This window comes from Etheostoma spectabile, chromosome 5, assembly GCF_008692095.1.
Source record: "Etheostoma spectabile isolate EspeVRDwgs_2016 chromosome 5, UIUC_Espe_1.0, whole genome shotgun sequence".
In the NCBI taxonomy this organism is placed as follows: Eukaryota; Metazoa; Chordata; class Actinopteri; order Perciformes; family Percidae; genus Etheostoma; species Etheostoma spectabile.
In genome coordinates this window covers 17,008,860-17,030,979 of record NC_045737.1, presented here as the reverse complement: position 1 = coordinate 17,030,979, position 22,120 = coordinate 17,008,860, and the positions used below count along the sequence as shown (strand labels likewise).

The 22,120-nt window shown below is 39.6% G+C and overlaps 1 protein-coding gene across 3 annotated transcripts in view; it reads right to left on the bottom strand.

The window, feature by feature from the left end:
* Positions 1-22,120, bottom strand: part of taok3a (TAO kinase 3a) — a 64,706-nt gene that overhangs the window by 15,474 nt on the left and 27,112 nt on the right. For all 3 annotated transcript variants that reach the window (XM_032517097.1, XM_032517100.1, XM_032517099.1), the window contains exons 3-13: positions 15,778-16,017; positions 12,156-12,227; positions 11,196-11,297; positions 10,877-10,922; positions 9,634-9,730; positions 9,017-9,130; positions 8,174-8,265; positions 7,863-7,956; positions 5,346-5,427; positions 1,821-1,988; positions 97-294 (exon numbers count right to left, since the gene is read on the bottom strand). In XM_032517097.1, the coding sequence (XP_032372988.1) occupies positions 97-294; positions 1,821-1,988; positions 5,346-5,427; positions 7,863-7,956; positions 8,174-8,265; positions 9,017-9,130; positions 9,634-9,730; positions 10,877-10,922; positions 11,196-11,297; positions 12,156-12,227; positions 15,778-15,909 (1,197 nt within the window). In that variant the 5' untranslated portion in view covers positions 15,910-16,017. The remainder of the gene's footprint in view (positions 1-96; positions 295-1,820; positions 1,989-5,345; positions 5,428-7,862; positions 7,957-8,173; positions 8,266-9,016; positions 9,131-9,633; positions 9,731-10,876; positions 10,923-11,195; positions 11,298-12,155; positions 12,228-15,777; positions 16,018-22,120) is intronic.

The following is a 22,120-nucleotide window of genomic DNA, read 5'->3' as shown; positions in this document are numbered from 1 at the left end:
CTGGTTTGGTTTGGTAACTTTTAAATCGGTCATCCAGGCCTAAATACTCACCACCACGTCCCTCTCACCATCCAACCTTTCACCCCTAACCTTTACCTTCTTGGTGTGTGGAGAGGATTCCAGGGTGCTGCTGTAGTCCTGGGGATGCATCATGGTCATGTCGGAGCAGCTGTCGTCCAGCACCTCCTGCATGCTGTTCACGCTGCTGCTCTGGCTGCCCGTGCTGACCGAGGTGCTGGGGATGGAGTGGTTGCTTCCCAGGCTGTTCATCTTGCAACTGGCTGCCTCACTGTCCTGCAACATCCACACACACAAATATTCATAAAAACATGCTTTCACAAATGAACACTCAAGAGTCTTGAAATTATACACAGATGCAAACATTGACTACCATGTCCTTCACCCCCATACTGTACAGCACACAGGCCACTCCAAATCATATAATTAAATGCAGTCCCCTCAAACAAGGAAAATAACTAATGACCTTTAGATTGCATTAGTGCAAAGTCATGCTAAATTGCCTATTAACCTCAAATTGCTCAATGCATCTATCATTCACCTGTGTCAATTTGTACGTATGTTAATGCACATCTGTGTGTCTGCCATGTCTAAAGATTAGAAGGCCACTTGAGTGTCAGTACATTCTAGATGAAGGGAATCAAGCTGTGCAGCTTTTAGGTGCAGCAGACAATTTAGTTAATTCCATAGTAACAGACTAAATTGAGGTGTTATAATCAGTCTTTCTACTTGGAGTGCATCTTCTCCTGAAACCAGAAACCAAGGTTTGGTGCTGCAGGTTTTCTCACTAGCCTTCAGCAGCGTCTTGTTGCAGTGGGGTCTGGTGGCTGCTCTGAATTGCACCACGTGGTGTAGGATGACACCACTGTGGCTGCTGGCTGCCCAGGCCTGCTCCTGCTGCCTCAGGACAACTAAAGGACACTTCATCTTGATGTCTGGCTACTGTGGCTACAGGTGATAGTACAGTACAGTACAGTATCTGGCACCTCCCTCTTGGGGTTACATCACTTCAGATAACCTATCCTGTTCTCACCTGTTGTGCTATGAATCTGAGCTCTGAGAGTCCTGCGTGTTGATCTAATAAAGTGGAGAACTCCCTCACTGCAGTGCAACACAAGTGCTAAATTACTATAAGAAATTGATACACTGCAGTAGAGTTGAAACAGATCTAAAAACCAAACATTTTAAATAATCGATTTATTCTTTTGGTAATTTATCAAGCAAAAGTGTCAGTGTTGTTCCAGATCTCAAACATAAAGATTTGTTGATTTTCTGTGTTTAACATCAGTACAAACTGAATATGTTAGTATTCTAGTAATCTATGAAATCGTGAATTCATTTGTCAATGTTTTTGGATATTTTATAGACCAAACAACTAGTCGATGAATGTAAAAAGATAACTGTCAAATTAATCGATAATAAAACTAAAACATTAGTTGCAGCTTTACATATAAAAGTAGCTTTTCATGTCTATTTTATCTACTATTGCCTCTGTTGGCTTTGTTATAGTTTCTGGCCTGTGTCTATAGGCCTACTGTGTTTGTTTACTGCAAATATTTCTTTCTGTGATAGTAAAGCAGAATTGAATATGGTTTTACACAAACTCCATGAACAAATAAAAACAGTGACTACAGAATTGCCAAAAGTTGGAACAGATTTTGTTTTTTAAAACTAGTTCTTCACTCGTCTCTTTTTGATTTTGACCCCTGACAAACTCTAAAATGTCCATTATTTCTACATACATTAACACCCCCCCCCCCCACCACCCCCCCACCCCCCCAACCCACACAAACACCCAACACATACTCCTCCTCTTGGCTCTCTCCCATAGGTCCATTGTGTTTCTCTTGGTAGAGGATCTTCTTCATCTTGCGGTACTGCAGATTGTCCAGCTCACGCACTGCATCCTTGGTCCTCTGGATGAGGTCGATGAGAATGCGCGGCGAGCGTTCCCGTCGCACAAAATCATGCTGGACAGGGCAGAAGAGAGAGAAAGTTAGTAAGATGGTTCGTTGGGTCAGAAGTTATTTAAAGATGGATAGAAGGAGGGAAAAGTTTTGAAAATAGTCCCTTTTTATGCAATATTACAATTGAATTAGTTATGTTTCAATTCAGCCCTTTATACCATATAATTTATGGATACTAATAATTTTTTCCCCTCTCCAGTTTAGCAGAATAGTAATTTGGAAATTTACTCTTATATTTGTCTGTGTTATAGTTTGTGGTATTCCCCACAAATAACAAATATTTCTTTGGGAAATAACACTGGAAAGACGTAGGAACTTTAAATGATATAAGAGGAGTTACTTCCCAGTAAATATGAAAACTATGGTTTGAGAGCATATAATAGTTGCAGGAGATTAAGTTTTTACAAGGTCTGTTCTTAAAGATCTTATACATTTTGTTAAAAGGAAATCTAATTTTGCACATGGCACAATGAGCACCACAACAGTGACTATCACTAGAGGGCGCCTGCAGGTTGCTCTGCCCATTCTGGGAGTCCCAGCATTCTTCTCAGCACTCTTCAGTAAACTGAACACATGGGATCTGTGTAAGATTGTCCATAAAATCAATTTCCATAAATACTCTTAATCCTTTTCACTCCAATAAATAATGTCTCAACTGTATTTGCCTTGGCACCAAAAAAATGACAGCTTCAAATAAAGTACCGTTGAGTAATATGCTGATAATTAATTGAGAGATTTAAGTCTTTTGAGCTGAATCTTTTTTTTGTGGGAAAGCCTACAAACTATGGAAAGAAAAATGTATTTAAGGGAAGAGTCGGAGTTGAATAAAATAATCTGTGGGACAACTTGTATTCTGGACCCGTCTATACACACTGGATATTAGCAACCTAAAATTTCTTCCCAAAAGAAAAAAAAAAAAAAGTCAAATTTCTACAGCATGAACGTTAAATCGATGTAACGTTCAAATTACACAAAAAGTCTGAGTTTCTTTATGAAAACATTAATATTTAATGATATTTCCTAACACAGTTTTACAATAAACTGATTGGTAAAACTCATTTACTCAATTCCAAGCTGTCACAAGCGCCACTGTAAGGAACCGACCATTCTGTAATTTGATGGAGGTGTAATATGGTGGATGTCAGGTCATTAAGCATTTATGTAATTATTTATTTTGTGTTACATAACCAGCAGGTCAGAGTGTGTGTGTGGGTAAGAATGAGGTGTGAAGATGCATGCGTTTTTAATTAATTGTACTGACATCAAGATGAAAATAAAAACACAACAAAGACATCTTCTTTACCCTACGCTTCCACCCACTCTACCACACACACTTTTCACACCTCCCCTTAGTCACTTTCATTCATAAAATATTGTGTGGCTGAAATGTATGCCTTCTCAGAGGACAGGCATATGCATATATATATATATAAAAACTATATTTTTAGGTCTATTTCCAGCTCTCTGTCTCTGCACACCTTCCACTCCATGTGACAGATGCTGGTGTAATGGGTTAGTCAGGACACAGGGGAATGACATCATGCTCTGAAAATAGAGATGGGACTGATTTGTCCCGTTTTCTGATGGAACTGCGCCAGAGTGTGGGTGGTTGGCCACCCCTATCCCATCGACCAGCCAGAAGTTATCTCCGGGATTCTTCATCATTATAAGGTTGGTGTTAAGAAGCGTATTCAGTTCCTTCCCTAAATGTATACTGTGGCATTACCAGCTTCTTCTACCAGACGTACCAATCCATCCTCAAAGATTTACTTGTTAGTTATTGTGATGATAAAAGCGGTTTATCACATATTATTATTAACTTGTTAGTCCGTCTCGTTTTCTTCTACTGCATTTATAGTAGCAGTAGTGACGGGGAACATGCCTAACATGCTTCATGTAATAAAGGAATAGTTCAGCATTTGAAAAATAGGCTCATTTTCTTTCGTGCTGAGGGTTAAATGAGAACATTTAAATATCACTCTTATATCTGTACAGTGAATATATAGCAAGAGCTTGCAGCCGATTAGCTTAGCTTAGCTTAGCACTGCAAACAAGGGGAAACAGCTAGCCTGGCTCCAGCTACATATTTACTGTACAGATAGTGTCAATCTTTACATTATTGTAATTTGAATTATCTTAGGGTTTGGACTGTTTTGGACAACAACAAAAAATAACTTTGCACACATCCTCTTGGCTACAATAAACTGTTTGGGAAAAACGCACACACAGTGTACACAAAAAGAAACACAGAAAGAAAGCAAGAGTGATTTTGTGTGCGTCTGTAAAGAGAAAGTGGGTATTAATCATAAGCTAACACCACATCCCCCAAGGCTTTACTATAGAAGCAGACCCTTCGACACTGATCCCAAGTCTGTTTGGTACTTATCCTTCTTTAATGGTTTTTCGGCTAGGATTTGGGTCAGGGGTGTTGGGAGGAGTGAATTCCAGTCTAAACGTCAATCCTATCCAGACAATAATCCAGAGCCCTTATTTAACCGCTACCTATCCTCACACACTCCCTCAGGTGGGGCAGGTGTAAAACAATTCTGCTCGAGTTTCCACTGTTGAGTGTGATCACCAAGAACATTAAACTCTTAGTGGGCTAATAGGATTACCTGTTGGTAACACAAACAAAAAGATCAAACCCTGTACACAATGAACATACACAGATTAAGACTTTGTAAATTCATTGTGTTTTAGTGGGGTTATTGGGCAGGATGGCTATAAAAATGTAATTACAAAGGCTGACTGAGAACTGAGGACACCATCTAAATTTGGAGTATTTCAACCATGGAAATGGAAGTTTGACAAAACATTTTTATGAAGGTTCACTTTTAAGTACTTTTTACCCCCAAAACTTCAGATAGGTCCAATTAATTGGACCTTGTTATAAGATTTTTTTTGTCAAAAAGGATCTTAAAGTTATATAAAAACAAAAGAATGAGGCACTATGGTGGCCTAGGGTTTAAGGCACCAAACATGAACCATAATGTTGACTTGTGTTGCATGTCCTTCCTCATCTCTATCCCCCCTCAATTCCAGTCATCTCTCTACTGTCTAACTATCAATAAAGGAATAAAATGCCAAAAACTGATGTGAAAGCAGCACATACACGCAGCTCTGAGCAGCCCTTAAGGACCATAGTTATGAGGCACGGCACAGGAAGTAGAGTTACAACAAAGAAAGAAAAAAAACAATTCTCAGTGGGGTGCTTGATTTCTGTGCTTAAAGACACTGTGTATATGCTTGAGTATTAGAGAAACGTGGGTGTTTGGGAGTGACTCATCCGCATTGCTCAGGGACTGACTTAGACAGGAAGTGAGGTCACAGCTGGAGGGATTACAGAGGAAGCCCACTCACTCGTAGCAGCTCCCCTGACGAGGGTCTGTCCTGAGGAATTTTCAGTAGGCAGTAGTCAACAAAGCTCCGGAAGGGGTCAGACCTGGGTAAAGAGAACAGTGAGATGCAGGTCAATGATTTCCCATCTCTGTCAATCCTATTTAAATCTGAATAACTTAAGCAGGAATAGCAGAGACAATCTAATAATAGGCTGCCTTCAGCTACACCTGAATGTTGAACATGATGAGTAATCTCTTTCTCCGTGTGCTGTTTATCATGTCAACAAATTAAACCAGAACAATCCTACGTAATCTCTTTGTGTAGCTCTACATATGAACCATATTTGGATTATGTAAATATGTGGAGCAATAAAAATATAGGCCACTGGAGCTGTGGAACACAATGCCACTGACTCTGATCTAAAAATACATTCATAATGACAAAGTATATGTAACAATGTATTTTTGGGTTGCTGCTATGGATCACTAAGATAAAGTAGCATGTGGTGCTATTTAAGATTTTGATAGTCAATACGCAGATTCAGGGTCATTGTAAGGTCAGTAGGTGCACATATCTTCCTCAAACTCTACATCTATCATCCTCCATGGTTAGCCGAGGTCCATGAGTAAACTTATATGTCATGCCAATGTGTGTACAGTGTGGCCTTTTGTAAGTGTACTGAAGTTCCACTCTGGAGCTGATGTCTCTACTAGTCTCATCTGGCGAGATGTTGCTAATGCCTCGGGCCGCTGGAGCTCCTCCAAAAATACCACAACCCTGTGCTGCCCCACACAATCACTTGCCTCAGCACAATGCTAGAAACAAATGCCAAGTCTCAATGCAGTCATAGGCAGCAAATTACAACTTAAAAGACTTGTTCCTCATGTTTCTCATGACGGAACCCATGATATAGGCTTTTGTTCAAGGTTAACTGAGAGCTTGGGTGAAAGATTCTGGAAGGCTGCTCTGAGGCAGGTAGGCAACAACATGTAGCCGAAGATACAGATTCTTGCAACATATGACAAGGAGCAAACACAGACACGACTCTGCATGCTAGCATAGCTTTCATACTATGGAAGTGATAGCATTAAAGAAGAACGCAATGGTAAAATTATAAGGACAACATCAAACAAAGGGTTAATATTTGATGAGTGCCGTTTCCCCCATGAGAATCGCACCTCACATGCAAAAGCATGAGTTGTGGCTACAGAAACTGAAGAGGAATAGTAGAATCTTTGCTGCTTTGGCGATTTCCTACTACTAATCTTTTACATGTGTTTTTGCCATTTTAAATCACCAACTTCTCTATACATTTATACTACTACATATTTAACCCCTTTTCTGCTGTGTGTTCTGCTAAATCCTTCCATTTTTGAGTACATGTGCATGTAAAATAATTATGAAGATGGAATATTCATTGCTGAGCTGAGAATATATAAAATAAAATAGCTAGGGTATACTATGTAGGCTAGCGTAGAGAATACAATAAGTGTTAAAAATTATGCTCTTGTTATCCCAAAAAACTTCTTCATAAAATAATGAATCTTCCCTAAAGGGAGTCCTCCAAGCAACAATGAAATGTTAAATTTTTTGGCAAAACAATTTCAAAATAGAACAAATCAATTTTATCTCTTAACATAAAGAACATATCCAAAGACACGGAGATGATCTATATCAGAATAAATCCGCAATTTCACAAACAGTTTCTTAATTTATGAGGTGAACTACACAATCTCACCATCACGAGGACATCCAATAACACTAACACTAGTAACACTAGTCCTACTCCTTACTTAAAAAACGTACACTTCAACACTGTGGGTGATATGGTGTTGCAAAGACACAGCAAAGAGCTGTTTAAAACCTGCCAGCCTAAATTAAATTGCTTAAAGTGTTTTGATGTCTGGAAGGACAGTCTCTAGAGAATCTATTAGAGTCTACAATCATAAGCTGTGAGGCTGAGAGCAGCATAAAGTATTGGCTGTTTGCCCATAATACGTTTAGAACACTCTGTGTTTGTGTACAAAGAAACATCCTGTTTAGTATGGCAAACACAAGAGAATGTGAGTTTTCAACTAGTAGAATAATAGAATAATCACACTGCTGTTAAAAATGTACCTTACAGCCCAGCAGGAATGATGGATATTGACACAGTATTAGTTTGGTAAAGGTTTCCCAGGTAATTATATAAGAGACTTAGAGTGTGACCTTGCACAAGGCCTGTTGCAAGGATCATAGGTTGCGCGGATTACCACAGGGATGTCTTACCCTGACTGAGCTCAGATCAGATTGGACTTTATTATTCACAGTTGAGTGGAAGTGTTGTATCAGCAGCTTCATTGGATTTTCTTGGTTTGTTGACTTTTTTTTTTTCTCAATTAAATTACCGTGTTTTTTACATTTTGTAGTGTTTAAGTGTGTCTGATCACATATTGGCAGCATTCAGCAATCACTATGATTATTTAATTGAAAGGATTAAAAAGAAGAAACAAAAAAAAAACTGAATGGTAATATATGGGAGGTGTGTTTTTGACTCACCACTCATTGGACTGTAGCGTGGGAGAGTCGTTCTGTGCGATGTGATATAAGGCACTCATGGCATTCATGTTGAACAAAGGTGGTTTGCGCTCGGCTAAAATAAGAAAAGATGGCAGAGTCAGAGAAGGATGGAGAAGAGTGATGTTTAAGTTTTCACAATAACCAACCCTTTTCTCCTTGAATGAGGCAGTGTCAAAAGTACGCAGGAACTAATAAGACATATTTTTTGTCTACCTATTTCAGTCATCTGCTGTATGTTTTACTTATAGAGCCTATAAATGCATTATTTGATCATTAGGGTGGATGCTCACCCAGTTCAATACAGGTGATTCCTAGGGACCAGATGTCCACTTTCCCCTCGTACTGACCCTCATCCATGGCTAGGATCACTTCTGGGGCCATCCTGAAGACAGAGAGATGCACATGCAAATGGACACATATGCATAGTTTATTAAGTATGGGGGAAAAATCCATGAAAATGTTATAATCTGCTAAGCTTCTCAGAGCCTTTAAAGACTCTGGTATGTCGTGATAGCAGCTCAGTTTTAGGAAAATGTGTGTGTGTTTCTGTAAACGTGGTGTGTGACAACTTGTGGGTGTGTGTTTCTCTGTGCGTGTGTTTGAATTTAACATGACGAGTGGGACGAAGTATGTACTGCTGGCTTTTGAGATCATGAGAGTCCATCACTGGTCCAGCTGTTTATGTGGTGACTTTTATTCACCATCAAAGCTGCATGAACTTGGTAAATGAGCACTATGGTGGGTAAGGCAGAGCTGGTGACTTCTATATGAGAGGGAAACAACAGAGGACACTGCATAGATATGTTTCAGGTCCTTCTCAGACTGGTGTGCAAGAGGGAGCATTGGCAGTGTTGGAGAACAGCGGTGGGTTTAAAACTAATGATATGAATAAAAAGAAAAGTTCTCTCACTGGCTACATCATCACAGTTATTACTGCAATTCATTTTCTCATAAATTCCATCATTTATTAGTATTACTAGGTTTACATTTTATGTAACGGTGCCCCATGTGTTTATTCAGATATGAACAAAAAAAACAATTTCAGTTTGTGTTGGATCTTCTCAGCACATGTAGTCCTGTGTGATCTTCTGTGTTGTGCCCCACCATGTCTATCTTGTCTTGTGTATACTGACCAGTAAGGTGTTCCCACAAAGGAGTTGGCAGGTGAGGCAATGGAGGCAGAGCCAAAGTCGGCCAGTTTGACCTGACCCAGCTCAGTCAGCAGGATGTTACCAGCTTTCACATCTCTGGATGGGGAGAGGGGGATATAGAAAGTGAGCATATTTAGGCATAGCAGCGAAACCACATTAGTTCCAGGGATCTATTATGCATTATGCCTTTCCCTCCTTGAAAACTGGCCACTGATGCAATGTATTTATAGATTTGATGACCATTTAAATGTGTTTTATGTGTTTTTAAATGTCTGCAATGAGACCTACTATGACAAAGAACAGTCAATATGATTCATACAGTGCCATTGTTGGATGCTTATCATATGTGTCTGCAATAAAAGATAATGTGGACACCAGTGAGACAGAAGGGTCGTTACTTCCTGTCTCACTGGTGTCAATAGCAAAGTTCGAGGAGGAAAGGTTAACACAGAGATGAGGCTTTAAAGCTTTATTAGTAAACGCAATAAAGGGAGAACATGAATAGCTCTCATCTCATCTTACATTCTTATCATGTTTTTCTAAATTCACTGTATGTTCCTGTTGGGAAATGTTTGGAGCTAGGAAATGAACCGACTCACCTGTGAATCATGTTATGGGAATGTAGGTACGCCAGTCCTAGCAAGGCACCATGGGTAATGGCAGCAATTTCCATCTCTTGCAGTGGTTTCTTATGAACTTCGGGAGAAATTAGTACAGTGGAAATAAGTAGGAACCCTCTAAAGACTTCACTTCATATAATAATGAACTATAACAGCTCTACACAAAAGGCCTTCATAATAAATAAAGCTTCTGCATATAGTTATTATGTGCAGACTACAGGCATGATCAAAGTCATGACAACCAAAACATCACAGTTTCAGTAATCATTTTTCTGTCCTGCTGATATGGCAGTACGAAAGTACTCCCATTTGGCATCTACCTTATGGATGTAAACAGTTGTGATACAGGCTCCTAAGCTGGCTCCCTGATTACTGTTGCAGTAACAGAGAGACTACGTGCCAAGGCAACAGGTTACAGCAGAACGATGACTAAGAAATTCCAAAGTCTCAAAAACAGGCCAGGGCCCACTGTCATGATTGTGTATCTACGCCAGTGACGAGTACACGCATAGGTGTTTAAAATAGCACATTAGGTCCAGGTCAGGAATGCTTAGAGGGTGGACAGTTAAGGAGGTTCAAGCTTTGACAACTGTCAAATGTTGTTGGTCTTTAGACAAAGTAGTTAAGCTAGAAACTACTCAATATAACATCACACCTCAGACCACATAATGTTGCTAAATTCAGTTAGGAGCAAATAGATTCTACATTTACAGTGTGTCGTCTTGCTCAAAAATCATGTATGGACTACTTTGTTCCGTTTTGTTATTTTTAGCAAGGTTCACAAAACTATAGAACATGAGGTTGTATTGGTTTTAAGAGATAAATGCAGCAATCTTATAACAGGCATGTCCTCATGTCTAGGAAGTCTAGCAAAACTTCATGAACTACGGTCATACAGTAACCTGTAATGGTGTTCATATTCAGGTGCTGAAATAAAAATGAGGTATAATAATACGTACATGTAGCATACAGTCTAGTCAAGACAATCTTACTGCGGTCACCTAAAGCTAAAGCTTACTAATTAAGACAGTATAGCTCATTTGTTTAATTGGTACAATAACCCAAAGGTATAAACAACTAGGTTTTTATGGGTTTAAAGACTATTTCTTGTCCAGGTGCAGTGATTTCTTAAAAAAGTGCTAAAATACACACCCTGATACTGACAATAAACAGTTAAGTTTAAATATGTGTGTGCACATTTTGCATTTATAAATACACTTACCCTCTAGTAAATCTGATGCAGAGCCCAGGCAGTACTCCATCACCAGCTAAAACAGAATAGAGTTACAGCTGAAATACTCATTTACCAGGTGTGCATCATAAAATATCACAAATTCAAAGCTTCAGGTGAAGTTGTTCTCTAATGCAAACTAATCACATTAGGATGTCTGCAATGGAGGTGGTACTGATTACAACATATGCAGAAAGAAAAAGAATCAGACAAAGAGGACGGGGAGAAAAAGATAAACAAACAATGTTGCAAGACTGAAACAAAAGAGGGGAACTGGGACAAAGGGAGATGTGGAGAGGGATCCACTCACCCAGGCAGTGTTTTCTTTCAAGTAGCAGCCTTTGTACTCAATTGTGTTTGGGTGTCGCAGCTGTCCCAGAAACTTGACTTCCTTAATGATGTCCTGCCACTTCTGCCAAAAACAAATTTAGACACAGATGGTTACACACTACAGGTACAATCACAGAAACTCTTAAGTAGGCATTGCTGTGACTTTGACTGCAATGGTGCAGCTGGCCTCACTGTAGTAACTTGAACAGGTATTATAGATTTTATACATCTGTTACATTTGTGTCTATAGACAGACAGGATTTTTTTTTTTTTTTCAATAGCAAGCACTGCACCAAGATAAATGATAAACAGAGTAGTAAAATGCAAAAAATGAAAGCTAGGTCTATGCTTACCAGAGAAGTTATTATAGCAACCGAACACGTCAGCTGGTTAAGTCATGTCATGCAAGAGCTCTCGCAAAAAAACACACCTCAAAAGGTTTGTAAAAAGAAGAAAGTTTGCTAAACCACGGAGATGTGGCCTCAAGTTCAGCTGAAGCGTAAGCTGTGATCACATAGAACGCCTTCTAAAATCTGCTTGTGCCTAAACGTTTTCTGTGGTTTGCTTGAGGGAGGTACATGTTTGTTTCAATCCTTGCATCTGGTAGTGAGTAATTATTTTCATATTTTTATTCTTTTAGGGTAACTAAAAATCACACATGAGACATGTCACAAGCTAGTGTCAGGCTTTGGGTGAATATCATTAGATAACAACTTCTTGTATTTGAGCTCTTGCTCACATTATTAATGGATTAGTGCAAAAGCAAGAGAAATACACAATATCTGACTGTGTACTGACCAAATGTCCACTTGATCTTGAGATATGTTACATGTGAGCTACATAACTACTAAATTGTCGTGATGCATACACAGTGGCTTCTTGGTTCTGAAGCCAAAGTTTGGCATGTCTATTTTCTCAGGTGTGTGAAAGTCTTTCTTACTTCGGTAGTCTGCTTGCCATTATAGGACATCTTTTTGATGGCCACCACCTCGTTGGAGTAGGAGTTACGTGCCTGGCGAAGAAAACAGAGAGATCAGACCCTTACTTACAAACACACAAACAGTAATCCCCTCACATGACATGATCACAGGACTTTTTTTTGGTCCCCTGGTTATTACACTATATAAAAAGACTATAGTAACATTGATAGAACACATTGATAGAACACATTATAAAAGTTATTAAAATGTTGTTTGTGACATGACGTTAGAATGATACATGTTCCTAATTAAGTAGGGTAAATTGTTAAATCTTTACATTTAGTTTCACACATTTTACAAAAGCATCACATATACAGTAGGCTGTGTGCTGTATAAACAGAGTAATATAACGGGGAACAAGGAATGAGTTTTCATTGGATAGTAACTCTGTTACATGTTACTTTAACTACCCTGTTTAGCATATAAGCACTATAAAAAAAATGTAGGCCTAATAATATTTCCATTCATTATCTCCACTTATACAACTACATTATAATGTGTTATGAACCTTTGAAAAAATTGTATATACTTATGTTAAATAGGGGGTTAAAGTAAAGTGTCACCAACTCATGCCATTTCTTAAGGGTGATTCAGATGTGAGACGGATATATTTAGTGCATGCGAACCATCATAATGCTTGCACTAAGCAATACATTTGCAGTTGAGTGATACAGCAGTAACAGATTCTCTCATTTGAATTTAAACAAATTTCCACCTGATCAAAGCACTCAACAATGTGATTAGGGGAAGCCTGCTGGAAATTGATATGTGGCTGTGCTGCAGCTAGGGTTAGGTTTGTGTTGTCTGTGCACATCCACATGCCCATGCTAAACCCGTGGTGTTAACCTCAAAAGGCATTTGGCCTCAGGAAAAGCTACGCTGCAGCTCAGCCAAAACCTTTATATCGGCTTCATTCCATTTTCAAATGAATGGGAAATTCATGTTGAGATGTTGAGATGGAATTACTGTAACAGCAGGCAACAGAGTATTCCCATTTGATTTTTTTCTCATATTCATTTGATCCCTATGATTGCCTGTCAGTTCATGCATAATAGCCATTCCCTCTGGTGTAATGTATTGATAGTTAGCTATAGAGAAGAGAAAAAGAAATTATGTAACACTGAAATATTGAAATACATTCAGGCTAATTGTCATTGCAGAAGAAGGGGTGCATAAATAATTAAAGCTGCAAGCAGCGTTGGACAAGCCCTCGCTCTTCTGTGCGCATCGGAGTTACTGGCGGACGCCGCTCCACGGGACCCTGCATTTGTGCAACTTAGAGGCAAATTCATTCAGCCTACACTATAGTGGTGTGTGGGTAATGGGCCTTTATACCCAGCAGGGGGAATTCCCCTGGTTCTTTTCTGTAATGGAGTTCCTTCCTATCTGAACATGCATAAACTACTGATGCACACACATGCATACAGTTGCTTACATTTTTTTGACTATGCATGCATATGCATATGCATATGCATATATATATATATATATATATATATATATATATATATATATATATATATATATATATATATATATATATATATATATATATATATACACATACAGTAATAACCTAAAGATTATGGACAAATTTACAATAGTAAAAACAGTGCCACTGTACCTTTCCCTTCTATTGTGCACTAAACCTGCAGCTATCTTTTACAGTACCAGTGTTGCAGACATTTACTTCTTAAATGTTAGACAACACAACTACATCAAAGTATTGTAAAAGCACAGTTTATTGTTGTTATTGTTGTTGTTTTGTTGTACCAGAATGATAACCAATGTCATCATGTGATATTTGCCATTAGTTATTTCAGTATTTAAACTTTGAGTAAAATGTATATATTTTAGAGTACTTCACAAAAGCTGCTCTGGCTATCAGCTAAAGCTAGCAGTGTACCAGTTGTAATGTGGAAAGAAGTGTGTCAGTGAACATAGTGCTGGCATCAGGGCAGGATTTGGACAAACACTGGAGCCAGACGGACATGGGCACCAGGGTTACTAGTGATGTATTGGGGCTGTGTGTGTGTGTGTGTGTGTGTGTCTGTGTGTGTCTGTGTGTCTGTGTGTTTGTGTGAGAGACACAGGATAGAAGACAATGGCAAAGCCCTGCCAAGAAAATCCTGCCCCACTATCGACAGCTTCTGTTTTTCTTTAGCAAGAAAGAAAGCTGTGGGAGAGAGGGAGGAGGCTTAACACTCCCAGCCCTGCATCTAGAGGAGAGGAGTAGGAGGAGAGGACTGAAGATGTAATGAAGAGAGAGCAGAGAGATGCGATATGCTGTCAACCCGCTATCCACGCAGCTTAGAATCAAAGGCTTGACGAGTAATTAGTGATGATGAGATTAATAAGAAAGACTACAGAGAGAGTGCTAAAAGGCAATCTGTCTCCACTTAATTGCATTCAAACAGCCATAATGTAGCAGGCAACAAGTACAACATTCAATCAATTAATCAATAAATGCATATGTAGAGTAGTCAAAGTGATAATTGTGTAATAATAATTGCCGTGGGGTAAAGGGCTATGAGTGCCTTGCCTAATGTAGCTCAGCGTAAATTCTTTCAGGAAGACCTAACACTTAATCACTGCTATCTTCCTAAATCGAATCAGCAGTTGGAGGCATTCACCTTCCTGTTAAACCAAACCAAATCGGCCACAAATCCCAAGGGCCAATCACAGCATCACAACCCTGCTTTAAATCTGTTTCTCTCCCTGCTGCTGTCAGCTGTCATTTCAGGCAAAGCGTGCAACCCTCCACCTCCCCTTCCACCTCCAGTCATCGGCACCCAAAGGCACCCTGGGTCTTCCTCCTGCTGTCTCCTTTGCTCTGGTCTTCGGGCTCCTTTGCTGCCACCACCGGTGTCTAGACTCCATCGGGGGATTGTCTAGGCTTCCTTAACCCTTTTAAAAAAAATTATTCTATAACAATGGAGTCTAAGCTCCAAAGACTGTACATTTTATTATGCTTATGTACAATAAACATTTGCTTTTCTGCAAACAAGTCTCTCCTGATTGAAATGGTAGTATTATGTAAATGGCCCAGCCCCTCATTCAAATGCTGTTATCCTTCTCAACTATGAAACTCACGCTAAATGGACAGCCAATAAATTCTACAACAAACTGCATCACCACTACAGCTTTGTTGTTTTATTTCCAAAAGCTATTACCTTTCAAAACGTTTCAATGCCTTCAAGGGCCAGCCATATTCAATGAATAAACTCTTTGTTAATTCTTTCAAATAAATCTTTGATTGAATTGACTTGCAATGCTGGCAAATGGTGTTGAAAAAGATTGAGTCAGACTTGATACAAAAAGATATGGTCAATTAAGAAATAAATGCCTAGCAACACTTTTTTCCAAGATTGTCATCTGAAATGTCCGGATAATATGGCCATGACAAGAGCTTGAAGACCATTTTATTTTTTATCGTATTTACAATGTAATGTTAAAATTAGTACAACATAGGACATTTATGGAGCTTTAAAATTCCAGGATGAAGTCCTTCAATCTGTGTTTAAAACTCTCAATAATTTTCATGGTTTGTGAAAGGACAAAAAATTGTTACTTGGCACTTACAAAGTAGACGGCCCCGAAGCTGCCATGTCCGATCTCATGCAGGTCACAGAAGACATCCTCAGGGTCATCTTTGAAGAAGAGGTCAGCCAGCTCGGGGTCCTTCGGAACTCCTTTCCGCGTGGATGACGGCATTATGGGCTGGACATCAGCTAGGCGCCAGGGACAACGCTCACATACACACTACTGCTGCTGCTGCCGCCACCAGATGTCCACGACGGACCCGGCATTGGCCAGCTAGACCTGGGAAACGAATGGACAAGATTGTGACATTTGTTTTTTCCTTCAGGCTGTGCAGGTACTCTTCAATTTAACAATTAGATGTTTCCAGACAACTTAAAACACAGTTGTTGTATGTAAGATCATTTTTACCCAACCAAGTAAGCAAATATTAAACTTTTATAAACAACATGTAGAGTGAATTACTATTTATATAATCATTGACATAATGCATTCCCTAGCCCCTTACTTTAACCTTAACCATCACCACTAAATGCCTAACCTTAACTCTTATCATAACCATAACCTACTTTTAACCCTATTCCTAAAACCAAATCTTAACCCTCAAACTGCCCTTTAAAATTCTGTATACTGAGTAAAGTATACTGAACTCCCGGTTTTTGGACCCCTCAAATGCAGTTAAACAAGACGCGCGTGCACACAGCTGAAGCTGAGTCACTGATGCATCACATCCCTCCATGCTCGTGTGCGTACAGACACACACACTAATGCTAAATGCTTAGTATCACAAGGCTGCAGTCAGGCCGTCAAGCGTGTACGCATCCTAGACACTGCTCCAGTTAGCTTCGCTGCACATGCATCACACACACACACACACATATGCACACACAGTCACACTCTATATCTCTCATTCCTGTTTCTTTCCTCTCTCTTTTTCCATCTACCATGAAATCTCTGTGCACATCAGCCAGATGCAGCAAGTAAATCTGGCTGCAAAGGCCAGCCCCACACAGAGCAAGCTGACATACAGGCAGAGGCAGCAAGGCACCACACAGGCACACAGGCACACAGGCCAAGACACTGAGCATCAGCATCATCCTAATCCCCTGCTCTTAAAAAGGAGCTAAGCCATCACACCCACTCCAAAAACATCAGTCTTAAAGGCAATAGTCCTGTGCCCTCTGTTCCGTGGCACCAGGTGTATAAAGATAGCAGCCTCAAAACTTTGGGGGGGGGATTTCTTTTGGTGAAGGGATACTAAGGCTAGGCTATTTCATTGAGAAACTTGAATGATGACCCAATTCAAAAACTCTCGTTATGGTTATATTTTGCTTTAAATATCTGCACATTGCATTATGTTTGGTAACATCTAACCAATAAATAACAATATTTACTCAGAAGTTGTACAACACAAGAGATGCACAAGATGCAAGGTTTCAAGAGTGTCCTTAAGGTTCAGCATCATCATACTTATTCTGCCAGTGTTCACGTGTTGAAGGCCTACATTATGACATGCTTCTTATTTGTCACCCTGTAGAGGGGAGGGTAAGACTTTTTTTTTTTTTGTTATTATATTTTAAAATAAATCTCCTGAGACACTGTGCCACCATCTAGCTACCATCTATAAAGATGCTTTAACATAACATCTCAACATTGGGACTGGCAGCCTGCTGAACTGTAGCCTGACTAAAGTCAATTTTATGGTTTTGGTTTCTCTCTAAGAATGCCCCAGAACATGCTTGGAAACTACCATGGGTTGTCGCATAAACAACAGACATGGTCTCCGTTTACTCTCTTACATAATGTGAAAGATCACATATACAGGCTTACATGCTTATTGCCTTAGGACATCTCTAGGTCACTGAGGCATTTTTGAAAAGCATGAAGCCTTCAGCTGAGACCTTCACGCCTGTGATCGAGGTGTGACAAATGATGAATGAACTGCAGAGTACAGCATAGCAATGTAACTGTATGCATACATGCATCAAACCTTTAGGTTGCAGATATTTCTTATATCCTTCCCATTCATGGTTACTAGCAGTTCAATTAAAAACACTTGGTAACTCTGCTCTTAACTACTCGTCTCTGTGCTTGTACAGTTGTTATTAACTATTCGTATCTGTACTTGTATAGTTGTTGTAAACTATTCTTATCTGTGGTTGTATAGTCAGGCTTTTTTGTGTGTGTGTTATCTATCTGTTTACCTACAATATGAACCTGTTTGTGAATATGTGTGTTTAGTGAATCTGTGTGTCTCCTGGTTGCATCAGCGCCGTCTGTCTCTCATCTCTCCTGTTTGAGTTCTACTTTAGACACAGACACACACAGACACACAGACACACAGACAAACAGACACACAGACACACACACACACACACACACACACACACACACACACACACACACACACACACACAGCGTTGATAGCAGTTTTAGATGCCAGATGAGTAAAAGACAGAGAAAAATGGAGCAAACTACCACTGATGTCATGTGATCACTCTTGAGACTCTTCACACACCCCTCTCACACTCTTTTTTACTCTTCCTCCTCTTAGATGTGTGAAGTGATGCAACGCAGCAACGACAGGTTGTAACATTGTAACATGGGGGCTTGGTAAAACGGTCACTAACCCGGCAAAACCCAGTGTTAAGTATATTGTGTGTGTGTGTGTGTGTGTGTGTGTGTGTGTGTGTGTGTGGTTACTTAAGATCTACGAATGGTATTGTGCTGAGAGAGAGCTGATTAGCCAAATGGCTTAGACCGATTTAATTATTGGAGTGAGTGTGTGTGAATTCTTTACTACATGTGCACTACCTACACACATGACACTGTACTTATGTGTAGGTGTGCGTTAGTGTGCCTTGCATGTACAAACGGGTGCGTGAGTGAGAAAAAGAGACACTGTGTGTGTGTGTCTGTGTTGCTGTGGGATTTAGTGTGCAGACTGCAGACTTTTATCATCTTTGATATAAAATATTTCACATAGACCAGTACAATTCATTTTTAACTCAGTCAAAGCAGTCTAATAGACACAAGATCTAAAGAACTGGGACTTCTCCGATGGTTGTATGTGTACATGAGCACATGCTGTGGGCCAAAGTTCAACATGCTTACACAAGAAACACACAAGCAGAAAGACACAAACAAACAAATACTCTCCCAGCCCCAGGGCCCCTGTTGGTGCTGTTATGAATAAGTGATGTACCAACATGTTGTTGCAGGACCAAGCCCATCAGGCTGTCAGATATGGCTCTATACCATGTGCAGCAACAGACACTTTTAAATGGGACATGCCATTGTCTACTCTTGGCCAATTATATGCAAGAATAATTTATATGACACAGTGTAGGGCTGCACGATATTGGAAAAATCTTACATTGCAATATTTCTTTTCCCTGCGATATATATTGCGATATGAAAAAAGAGAAAGTCATTTTTAAAAGATGACATAAATAGCTCTATTTGGAAATAATAAATCCTTTTTGACTACTGCGGTGATTTTGTAGGGGAGTGCATCTACATAGAAGAAAAAAAATGAAAAAAGATGTTTTCTAATGTGAACCATTCTTTGAGAACAGTTTTACATAAACATCAAGTGGATTCCTCTCATTCTCCCTCCTATGTTATCCTCTATGAGTTACCTCAGTCTTGCTTCTTAACTCTTTCAGTTCTATAACAATTCGCTTTCATTTCACTGGGTTCATTTTGTTTTAAAAATGAAAGCTTTGACAAGGAAGAAAATGTGACTTTATTTGTTTCACACTCAGTCTGGTGGGTTTGCCTGTATTCTTAGTGCAAGTGCATCTTCTGAATTTATATGTGCACAAAAAATGTATCTATTCCATTATACGCTATTGAGAGTACATAAGTGTCCATTTGGGTTTGTGTGTGTGTGTGTGTGTGTACAGACAGGGGGTTTAGCGGCTTACTGGCCCCCCTACCGGCTTTAGGCAGGAACAGGAATTAGGCAGACTGTGGGAATTCTTACTGGGATTAAAATCTAGCACTAATCAGAAACGGAAAAAAATAACTGGTAAATCTGCTAAATTGTGCATTAAGACATAGTGTGACGATGTGATGGAAGTGTTTAAGAGAGAAAGATAATAATAATTACGTAATTATTCAGTTCTATCATGACATTATAGAGAGCAGGCTTAGAGCTTTGGAGTCATTATAGAGAGCAGGATTAGAGCTTTGGAGTTGTGTTTGTGAAGGTGTGAGGTTGTACATGTATGAGGTATGACTGCGCAAGAAAACCTGAATCTCACACCCATTGAAAAAAATAAAACTCACTGCAGTTCAATAATCCTGTCTAATAAAAAAAACGTAAAAACTGCCAGAAGATAGAGACTTACATCTCACCAGAATGCAAGGTCCCTAGAGAGTACTGCATGCGTGTGTGTGCCTCCTGCTTGACATTAAATGGGTCAGCCTTGTTATGAATAATATAGAAACCTATTTAAATACAAAATACCAGGTTGTATGGTGATAAGACGATTTAAAAAGACCAAATGTAACATCAATCAGTCAATGGAAAAATTGAAGTGGCTGTTCCTCCTGTGAATCAATACACACTATATGGATGCATGGATACTGTAGAGTGTAGGTATCCATGTATGCCTACACAAACATACAAAACCTCAATAACAAAATAGCTTAATTCAAATGTTAGAATTGGAAGACTAGAAGTGTCTGAAGCGCTCACCGTCTTTATGTCAAGTTAAAATATGTGTATGAACAGTATCCACACTCGCACTTTTTGCAGGATGTGTGACTGTGAAGGCATATTCATACAATAAAATATTCAATATACCGAGTACAACTTCTCATTATTTTAAACAGCTGGATATTACACTGCTATTACTGATCTTCTATTTAACCCTAAGATAAATATCCTAAGGCCCTCTACATTTTAATATAGCAGAATTATCTTGATAAGAGACGAGTCACCAAACCTCGTTTTAGTGGTCCTTTGGGCGTTGCAGGCCACTTGAATTTAACATCTCGTCACTGCACTCAAAGTCCAGTCAGTTTTTTTTATTTTTTTAAGATTATTTTTTGGGCGTTTCTGTCTTTAATTGATGGGAAAGCTGAGATATAAAAAGGGGTGAGAGAGAGGGGGAAGACCTGCAGGAAACCATCACAGGTTGGACTTGTACCCTTGACCTTCTGCGTAACAGAATCAACCTCTACATAAGTGTGCCAGCTCTACCAACTGAGCTAACCCAGCCAAGTTTCTTTAAACCTTGTCCTCCTGTGACTTTTTAAGTCCAGAAAAGGCCTGCACAATATTGGAAAAATCTGACGTTGCAATATTTTTTTTTTCCTGCGATATACGTAGACTCACCTATAGGATTATTAGGAACACCATACTAATACTGTGTTTGACCCCCTTTTGCCTGCAGAACTGCCTTAATTCTACGTGGCATTGATTCAACAAGGTGCTGAAAGCATTCTTTACAAATGTTGGCCCATATTGATAGGATAGCATCTTGCAATTGATGGAGATTTGTGGAATGAACATCCAGGGCACGAAGCTCCCGTTCCACCACATTCCAAAGATGGTCTATTGGGTTGAGATCTGGTGACTGTGGGGGCCATTTTAGGTACAGTGAAACTCATTGTCATGTTCAAGAAACCAATTTGAAATGATTCGAGCTTTGTGACATGGTGCATATCCGCTGGAAGTAGCCATCAGAGGATGGGTACATGGTGGCCATAAAGGGATGGACATGGTCAGAAACAACGCAGGTAGGCCGGGCATTTAAACGATGCCCAATTGGCACTAAGGGGCCTAAAGTGTGCCAAAATACATCCCCACACCATTACAACCACACCACAGCCTGCACAGTGGTAACAAGGCATGATGGATCCATGTCTCATTCTTTACGCCAAATTCTGACTCTACCATCTGAATGTCTCAACAGAAATCAAGACTCATCAAACCAGGCAACATTTTTCTAATCTTCAACTGTCCAATTTTGGTGAGCTCTTGCAAATTGTAGCCTCTTTCTCCTATTTGTAGTGGAGATGAGTGGTACCCGGTGGGGTCTTCTGCTGTTGTAGCCCATCTCCGCTCAAGGTTGTGCGTGTTGTGGCTTCACAAATGCTTTGCTGCATACCTCGGTTGTAACGAGTGGTTATTTCAGTCAAAGTTGCTCTCTATCAGCTTGAATCAGTCGGCCATTCTCTAGCATCAACAAGGCATTTTTGCCCACAGGACTGCGCATACTGGATGTTTTCCCTTTACACCATTCTTGTAAACCCTTAGAATGGTTGTGCGTGAAAATCCCAGTAACTGAGCAGATTGTGAAATACTCGAACCGTCCCATCTGGCACCAACAACCATGCCACGCTCAAAATTGCTTAAATCACCTTTCTTTCC